Source organism: Pediculus humanus, genomic scaffold (assembly GCF_000006295.1).
Source record: "Pediculus humanus corporis 1103172108249 genomic scaffold, whole genome shotgun sequence".
Classification (NCBI taxonomy): domain Eukaryota; kingdom Metazoa; phylum Arthropoda; class Insecta; order Psocodea; family Pediculidae; genus Pediculus; species Pediculus humanus.
Window position 1 is genome coordinate 141,643 of NW_002987818.1, and position 9,705 is coordinate 151,347.

Here is a 9,705-nt window from a genome sequence, read left to right on the forward strand (position 1 = left end):
ATAGCCACACAGCGAGTGTTTTTTTTTTCCTATTGGAATTTTTCTCGTTGTAATTATTATGCAAATAGAAAACAACATAAAATTACATTATGACAACAAAAAAAGAAAACCATTTTACTCTTTTTTTCCTACAAAAAAACAAATTTAAAGCTCACAATGTCTTCGAAAAAAACTTTTTTTTATTTTTATTTTTTATTCGATTATGATGACATTAAGAAATAATAACCAGATGTATAACGATATCTATAAGGTCGCGATAAAACATTTTAATCAAACTGTTAAGAGTTTTTTTTTTTTTAGACCGCCAATAAAATATATTTAGATCGAAAATAATAAAAAGAGAAAATCATAGAATTGTGACGAATGGAAGATTTAACACCCTGACTTATTATATTTTTAACAGAAACTCTGACAAAAAAAAAAAAACATAAATAATTATTTTTAGGGATGACGATAGAAACGTTGTTCATCAACAAGAATCAACAATTTTTATTTATATATATATATTAATGAAAACGAGTGTGATATAAAGATTTTATTTTAATTAAAAAAATTATTATACGTTACCTGTGCTATCGAATAAAATTTCTTCGCATGTTTCATCCCTATCAACTTCACACCTGAACACGGCTCCTCCTTTAGTGACTCCAGGTTGCCTCGTTTGTGCTTCTGGAGCTCCAATTAAAACCCTAAAAAAAAAAAAAAAAAAACAAATGAAAACAAATTATGCCAAAGTAAACCAATACTAAAATACGAGGCTTAAAAAAAAAAAAAACTTTAATTGAATGATTTAAAAGAGAAAAACGACGACGACGACGACGTCGACCTTGTCTTACGAATGAGTAATTTGGCTTATGCATTCTTACATTGGCAAATAAGGAAAACTTTCTGCCTCTACTTTTTTTTTTAGCAGAATCTCACATCCAAATATGTAGGTGGTGGGTATTTCATAAATAAAAAAAAACTGCGAACCACGCAAATTATATACATTCAATACAATCAACTTTTTTCAATCGACTTGTTTTTTCGGTTAAAAACGATTAATTTAATAAAATAATTCGATTGTTTTAAATTTTTTTTTTATTTTTTTCAAGTATAAAACGAGTAAAAAAAAAAAAAAAATGGCGTATAAAAGAGACGATGAAAAAAAAAAAAAAAAATTTGTTGTTATCCCAAAATAAATAAATAATTACTCAATATTTATTTATGTTTTGCTGAATAATCTTTTTTTTTTTTTTTTTTATGTGTGGGTGTAATTCTAATAAAAAATAATTATTTAGGTTAATAGATTCTGTTTGTGTTTTTTTTTTTTTTTTTTTTTTTTTTTACCAAAGAATGAATTTAAAAAAAAAAAAATATTTTTGCTTACCAATTTTTTCCCCTTTCTTTGGGTTCGGCTACCCTGAATCCAAACATGCTTCCGGGGGTTCCCCTGGGTTTTAAAAAATTATGGGTATCTATTTTGAAACCCTCCCTAAAATTCCCTAAACCCAACAAAACTAATAATATCCCTCCACTACCACTACCACCACCACTACTACCCCACTTTAATTTATTTTTATTTATTTCCATTTTGTGTATAAAAAAAATTTTTTTTTTTTTTTTTTAATTGTTAATTTACTAAAACTTAACAATTATTTAAATTGAAAAAAAAAGAAAAAAATGGTGGTTTCGTTAAAAAATATCCAATTACCATTTTAAAGGTTTTTTTTTTTTTTGTTGTTTTGATTTATTTTAAGAAGAACCTGAAAAAAATAAATAAATAATTAATTATTCGATTCACTTTAAAAATGAATAAATTTTTTTTTTGTAATTAAAGTAAGATAGATTTGACATATCATTTTACATTTATTCATAATAATAATAATAATAAAAGTAAGTATTTAAGTGTTTGTTTTACAAGTCAAATGTGAAAGGAAAAATTTTCATTCATTTTAGGATGAGAATTCTCTTTCTCTCTCTCTCTCTCTCTCAAAAAAGGGAAGAAAATAATTTTTTTTTGGGTTGACAAAAATATTATATTTAAAAACAAAACTTCCTTCACATGTTCACCCAATGTTAGTTTTATTTAAAAAAAAAAAAAAAAAAAGTCACCCTAGAATCCAAAACGTTTGTTTCTGAGAAATCTCTCTCTCTCTCTCTCTCAAAAAAAGAAAAAGTTTCGAAATCTACGAGACGACATTATTATATCCCTTCCCCTCCCTCCTCCCCCTCCCCCCCCCGCGGAACACAAAATGTCATTTGCAAGTAAGAAAATGTCTTCCTTCCATTTTTAAAAATTTATTTATTCTCAACATTCATATTGATAGGGATTTATTCGAACGCGTAAATTCCATAAACAATATCCCTTGAATTATTATTATTATTATTAACATCCAACAAATTCATTAATTATTATTATTATTATTAGTATTCTTTTGAGAGAGATTTGAAAACTAAACGGTTTTTTTTTTTTTATTACATGTTAACGAAGATGACGGCATTAATAATAATAATAATAATTTTTTGTTTTTCACAGAAGGTTCACATTACGTAAAAGCCTTGACACAGCCTGAATAATCAGTGAAATTTTTATGCACGTGCGTGTGTATGTGTGTGTGTACGTGCGTGTGTGCGTAAGAGCGCGAGCGCGCGCGCGCGAGATCGCGTCTATTAACTTGTTTTATTATTATTATTATTATTTCACGTAGTATTATCAAATTTTCAATACGAATATTATATATATAAATAAATAATAATAATAATAATAATAATAAAATCAATAAATTAATAACAAAAAAAAAAAAAAGAAAAACGTTCTCGTTATTATTAATAATAATAATAATAATAATTAAAATTTTCTTATTTATTTGAATTCGATGAAAGTCGTTAAAGTTTTCTCTCTCTCTCTCTCTCTCTCTCTCAATCAATTTATAACAACAATGAAATCCAAGAGAAAAAAAAAAAAAAAATTTGACTAAACCGAGAAATTGGCCAACATGGCTAAAATTAGCTCGATCTGACATCACGACTAGATTTTAACGCTACGCGTAACAGAAAAAAAATTAGCACTCAAACCTTGTTTTATTATTATTATTATTCAAGGTTTATAAATGATTTTTTTTTAAATAATATTTTATTTATTTATATTTAATTCTTTAAGGTTTGTTATATTAATAATTAAATTAGGTTAACCACAAAAAGTTTTCTTATTATTATTATTATTATTATTATTATTAATGAAATAATTATTAAACTCGACCGACTACGCTAATCAACATTCATATACAATTTAATATATAATAAAAAGAAAAAAAAATTTACACTAATTAAAAATTAATTTAATTATAAAAATAAAAGAAAGAAAGAAAAAACTTTTTCACACAATTAAAAATCTCACGTAAATTTTTCTTTTTTTTTTTGTTTGACGTAACAATACCGCGACGAAATATTATTATTATTTTTTATAAAAAAGAAAAAAAACTTACTTTAAAATTTATTTTTCGAAGCGCACTAAAAAAAAAAAAAAAAAAAAAAAAAAACGTAATTTGATACTAAAAATAAAACAAAAAAAAACTCAAATAACGAACAAACGACATCGATTCGACCGAGAAACTAAAAGAGCAACTCAGGCCAAAACCTACGCGGAGTTTTTAATTTTCTCTCTCTCTCTCTCTCTCTCTTCTTCCTCCCCACTCCCCTCGCCCCTCCTCCTCCTTCTCTCACTCACTCTATCCTCCTCCATCTTTATTTCTCACTCATTCGCTCATTCTCTGTCTTTCTCGCAGACAACATAATCCAAAGATACGCACACACGCACCCACGCACGGATGGATGGATGGACGGACGGACGGACACGCCCACGCCCCCGCCCCTCTCCCGTTTCTACTCCCGTAAAAAAAAAAAATTAAATTTTTCGTTCACGGATTGTTTGCCGTTTGAATTTTAAAATAAATGTCTAACAAACGCCTTATCAATTGTTGTTGTTGTCGTTGTTGTTCAAAAGTAACAATAAAACAAACACATGTTTTTTTTTTTTTTTTTTTCATTTTATATTAATAATAGGATCGTCGTTAAGAGTTTTTTTATTTTTTAAATTAACTATTCTTTTTATAAATGACACACAAAAAAAAAAAAAAAAATTTTTTTTTCATAGTGAATCTCCATTTTAAAGCGGCAAAATTACTTTATTTGACATTTGATGACGTATGCGGTCACGTGTCTTATAATACCATTAAAATTTTAACCTTTTTTTTTTTTTAAACAAAATATAAAATTTATTATGTGTCTATTGATTGATTAATTAAATATTTAATGATTTATTTTATTTACGTTAATAAAAAAAAAAAACGTTTTCTTCGCGCGTGTGTGTGTGTGTTAATAAATTTAAACAAAAATAAATTTATTTAAAAGTTAAAATAAAAAATAAGAAGAACAATTATTTTTAAAATTATTCCAATCCATTTTTTCACATTCAAAATCATTTAAAAATTTATTTTTCCTATAAAAAAAAAAAAAAAAAATTACGATCTACAAGTAAATAGGAATGAGAAATTTCTAGAAAAGTTTTAATTTTACACTTACCCTCCGAGTAAAAATAATTTAATAAGTGAAATTAAAAAATTTTTTTTATTACGATTTTTCCATTTTTCTTCGCTTGAATTTAACCTACAAAAAAAAAATTATAAATATTAATAATAAAAATTTATGTAATTTTTTTTAAAAATTAAAATAATAATTAATAACAAACTTATTATATATTATATTTGTTGTTGATCTTCGTGTCATTCGAACTTTTTCTGGTAAATTCCATGAAATTTTAAATCCAGTAGCTTGAGCAAAAAAATTTGAATAACTAAATATATGATCTCTAACATCTAAACTCAACTAAAATAATACATTTTTTTTTTTTTTCAAATATATATATATATATTTTTTTTAAAAAAAACCGTTGCGACGAAATAAAACGAATACATATAAATAATTTAAATTCAAATTTTTACTTACAAAAAATCGACTTCCTTCATTAAAAATTAATAAATTTCTTTCCATTTTTTCGCTCGATGAAAAACCTTTTATAATATACGATGCAAATATTAAATACATACAAATTATTTCTTTCATTATTATTATTATTATTATCCTTCATCTCCTTTTTTTTTTATTAAAATTTTTCATTTTGTTTTGACAACTACTTATATACCAAAAAATTGTCAATTTATTGTTAAATCAAATATTTATGGAATTGAAGAGACACGATCGATATATTTGAATAAAAAGTTAATATTTAATGAGGTTAATCGTACATTATTATTATTATTATTATTAAATTTTCCTAATATTTACTGAAATAATTATACATTTTTTTAAAATGAATGCAATCAATCAAAATTTTTATTTCTCAAATATGTCTTGCTTTACTTTTTACAGTTACTATATAAATATTGATATTGCATTTAAATTATTATGACACATTTTTTTTTTTTTATATGAAAAATAAATAAATAGTTATTGTCTGTTGGATGTAATTTAATACTTTTTTTTTTTACAAAGTGTTAAAATTGCAGATGCATGCATTTAAAAAAAAAGTATTACAAACCATAAAAGAAAAACAATTTATTTTATTAAAATGTAACAAAAATCATATTTTCAAGAGGTGTTTTTTTTAAAAATTTATTTTACTAAAACCAATTTTACAATTTCCTTACTGTCTCATTTATTTAAACAATTGACAATTTATGCAAGTCTCAAAAACAAAAACAATAAAAATCAAAAAATACATATGATAATTAGCATATATGAAAATATGAGAGCAAATTTTTTTTCTGACCCAACAATAAATTATGCAAATTATATTAAATTTAATTTACAATTTGAAATCAAGCTTTTTTTTTTTTTTTTTTTTTTACAAATATCATGATGTTCTGGTAACCGTTTTAATTTACCTTTGAAAAACAAACTAAAAGCCTCTTACAAAATCCATACTACTGTACATTCAAAAGTATTATGTCGAAGAATTGTAATTTAAAAGTCTTCATTATAAACTTTACCCAAAATATTACTACATAACTCAATGAATCCTAAATTTTAAATGAAGATGCAAATGGTGTGCTCATAATTTTTTAAATAAAAAAAATTTTAAAGTAGGTATCAAAACTCACATTTAGTAAATTTGAAGTTATTTTAATTAGTTATTAGCACAGGCGTTCTTTAAAAAAATGAAAATTTTTGCCTTCATGTTTTTCTTCAATATTAAGAAATGACATTAAACCATAAAGACTTCATGCTGTTACTACGAATGTAAATTTCAAATTATAATTCACCATTTTTAATTTGCACTAAGAAAGAAAATCAGTCAAAACTTTTTTATTTTTTTAATATTTTTTGATCTTAAAAATTGTCAATTATTTTCACAAGCCTTTTCAACTTGAATTAATAAAAATTATCAATCATACTATTCAATTATCAACTTCTTTAATCATTTCAAGTGAACTATCACTTCCTTGACTCCCTCCATTACTATTTGTATTTACTACAATTTCTGTTTCACTCGATCCACTGTTATGCTCGTTATCTTCATTTTCTAAACCTTCTTTGCTGTGTTTTGTCGATTCTCCTGTTAATTGCCAATTTGGAATTGCTGGACCAGACAGACTTACTGAAGAATATTGATGCCTGAAATGAAAAAATTTTAGTTTTCATTAAAAAAACAATGGAACAAATTCAAATTTAAAATAAATAAAAAGAAAATACTTATAAGATTTTACCTGCTTAATAAAATTCCCTTGACAGTGGTTATGTCTGATTTTAATTCACTCATTAATTTATAATTATTTTGCTCTCTTTGTGATGCAACTATTTGTTCAAGTTCTGCTTGTATCCTCTGAATATCTTCTTTTAATTCAGTGATTGCTTTTTCTAAAGGTTTCTTTGTACTACCATTTCTATCTTGTTTCTTTGAAATATTCCATTCTACAGGAAATACGGGTTTTATAAATTTCTGAAAGTAAATATAAATAATTTTTAACAAGAACAGTTATAATGTAAAAGCTCTGTAAAATTTTGTAATAAATAAAATTATCTATTAACATGTACAACATTTAAGAAGCAAAAAAAAAATGAAAATAACAATTCTTTTTCAATTTTTTCTTTCAAATTAACTTCATATGTTTTAATAATAAATTTAATTGAGGACAAATTTGATAATCGAATTATTGAGGTTTTCAAAAATTTAAAACTTATAATATTACTTGTAAAGAATTAAATTTTTTTAAAAAATGTAACTTACCTTATATAAATAATATAAAGTGTAAGATGCTCCAACCACCAAAGTTGCTGTAGAAATGACATCTTTTATTTTTTGAAACCAAAAGCCTTTTTTAGCAACATTTTGGTCATAATTTACTAATGACAAAGGTACAAGATTTACACTTTTTTCAAATGCTATTTTAATTTCTTCTGTTGTTAATCCTTTTTTCCTTAAAAAGGCTTCTTTTTGAAAAGTTGATGATTTTTGAACATTTGGATTTTGTAAAAAATTAACTGCAGTATCAATCTGAAAATAAGAAAGTATCAATTGAAAAGAATAATATTTTTAGTTTTTTAAAGACTAACAAAAAATTATTGTAGTTATAAATTTATAAAAAAAAGGAGTTTACCAATTCCGTGCGTGGTGTTCCTTGAACTTTAACTTCTATTTTATTCGACATTTTACTATTACTTAAAAAAAAAACTTTTCCAACATACAACGCAAATGTCGGCTAGTAAAAGATTATGTAAAAAAAAACACAGTTCCTGATATATATATATATATATTTAAAATATTATAAATTAAGGAAAATGAATTTATTTTATTCAAAAATATAAAAATAAAAGAGCAAGCCTCTCAAATCAACAATGTAAAATTGTTGTAATTTAAAGTATGGCTTGAAAATTTAAGATAATCTAAGATAAAAATCACAAAGAGTTCAACAAATAATTATGTTAATATTGGATTCATGATTAATTTTTATTAAACTCGGCATAAATGAAATGTAATTACATTCAACACAATAACATTAAAAATTAAACCTTGACTTCCATAGAGTAAGTAAACAAAAAAAAAGCCCGAGGCTGCCATCTATAGCCGATAATGTCTAAATACAAAATGCGGTTAAAATAAATGTTTAGTAAAAACCATGAAAATTTTTTTTAAACAAAACAATTATATTTTTGATTTTTTTCCGAAATTAAAAAAAAAAACGTCAAATGAATAAATTTATTAATTTATAAAGGTAGATAATAAAAAAAATTCAAATTTGAAAATTTCTTTTTTTTGCTTAAAATTTTCGATATAAAACTTATAAAATTTTCTCTTATCAGTAAAAACTAGTTTTTATAGTAAAAAAAAAAACCTAAAAAAATTTTTTTTTTTTTTTAAATTCACACAAGCCATCATTAATTCATAAATATTTTATCGAAAAGACATTAAAATCCAGTTTTTTTTTTTTTTTTAAATAAAAAAAATTAAAAAACGAAAATTAACGAAGGCTGACCACAATTAAATAAATTTACTCTTGAAAAAAAAAAAAAAAATTTTCATGGGCGGCAATAAAAAAGGAATTTTATACGAATAATTTTTAAATTTATTTTGTTATTTTAATATAAAAAATAAAATTATTTGACACCATCTTTTCTAATAAATATATATTTTTTTCTTTAACTTGGGTTGGCCACGAATTAAATTTAAACTTTAATGCAATATAAAGAAATTCTTTTCTTTTCTTTTTTTTTTTAATCGCTTCAAGCCATTATTAAAAATTTGTTCAAAGTTTTTTAAGTATATTAAATAAGAATTAATACGTCCATTAATAATTTTTTTATTGAGTTTCCTTCACTAATAGTTTGAATAATAATTGTTCTACCCTTTCTCATCAATCGTAATTTTATGTTTCACTTGAATGCGTGCCTGATAAATTCTCACTCTTTAAAATTTTTTTTATTTGTTATTTAATGTAATTATATAAATTTACCGACACAAAGTCCCCTCCCCCCCAGAAATCAAATTACATCACTCTCATAATTATATTTAAAAAGATACCGGTAACATAATGTCAAATTTTAAAATCACATCTGAAAGTGAAAAATTTATGTTTCTGAAAAAAAAAAAACAAATTATCTTTATTTAAATAAGTAAAATTAAAAATAAAAATAAATCTATTATCGAAAAATAAAGCGCTATAAAGTTATAAAATAAAGTTACACTTATTAAATAAATAAATAATAATATAAAAAAAATGTACGGATTCATTATTATTGATGTTCCAAACTCAAAAGACTGTGTGCTCTGATCCAGTGAACAAATGGAGCTATTCTTATATGAAAATGATAAGATTCATCATCTGTAACCGTAGTTTTTATAACTACTCCAACTTGAAATAATCTATCTAATTTGTCTTGCATGACCGACGGTGATCCTAAACAACCCCAAGACCAAGACCCGTTGGCAAAAGTGCAAAACATTGTCGAAGAATTAAAATCCTGATCCCTGTATGACGTGAGACATGCATTTATGGTTTCGGGAATCGTTTCGTAGCTCAATGAATATATGCTCCCTCTTAAAACGTATTGTCCCGGTGAATCAATTGCGGTTCTTTGTAATCCAAACACGGCAGCCGTGTTCCCATATTGGGCCCTAAAATCGTGACCGTGATCGTCGTGTGGAAGTTTTATTGGTCTCACGTTATT

At 24.1% G+C, this 9,705-nt stretch overlaps 3 protein-coding genes across 3 annotated transcripts in view; all 3 read right to left on the reverse strand.

Moving 5' to 3' along the window:
- Phum_PHUM467160 (Integrin alpha-PS2 precursor, putative) overlaps window positions 1-1,572 on the reverse strand; it is a gene marked incomplete at both ends in the record, with an annotated part of 16,769 nt that extends 15,197 nt beyond the window's left edge. The window contains 2 exons of the mRNA XM_002430164.1: window positions 568-689; window positions 1,370-1,572. Coding sequence (XP_002430209.1) covers window positions 568-689; window positions 1,370-1,572 — 325 coding nt within the window. The remainder of the gene's footprint in view (window positions 1-567; window positions 690-1,369) is intronic.
- A 4,865-nt stretch (window positions 1,573-6,437) lies between these two features.
- On the reverse strand, window positions 6,438-7,688 carry Phum_PHUM467180 (uncharacterized protein; the record flags this gene model as incomplete). Its single annotated transcript, XM_002430165.1, has 4 exons — window positions 6,438-6,654; window positions 6,747-6,979; window positions 7,268-7,534; window positions 7,638-7,688. 4 exons carry the CDS (start codon window positions 7,686-7,688, stop codon window positions 6,438-6,440), a joined length of 768 nt encoding a protein of 255 aa, XP_002430210.1.
- A 1,582-nt stretch (window positions 7,689-9,270) lies between these two features.
- Phum_PHUM467190 (uncharacterized protein) overlaps window positions 9,271-9,705 on the reverse strand; it is a gene marked incomplete at both ends in the record, with an annotated part of 2,369 nt that continues 1,934 nt past the window's right edge. The window contains one exon of the mRNA XM_002430166.1: window positions 9,271-9,652. Coding sequence (XP_002430211.1) covers window positions 9,271-9,652 — 382 coding nt within the window. The remainder of the gene's footprint in view (window positions 9,653-9,705) is intronic.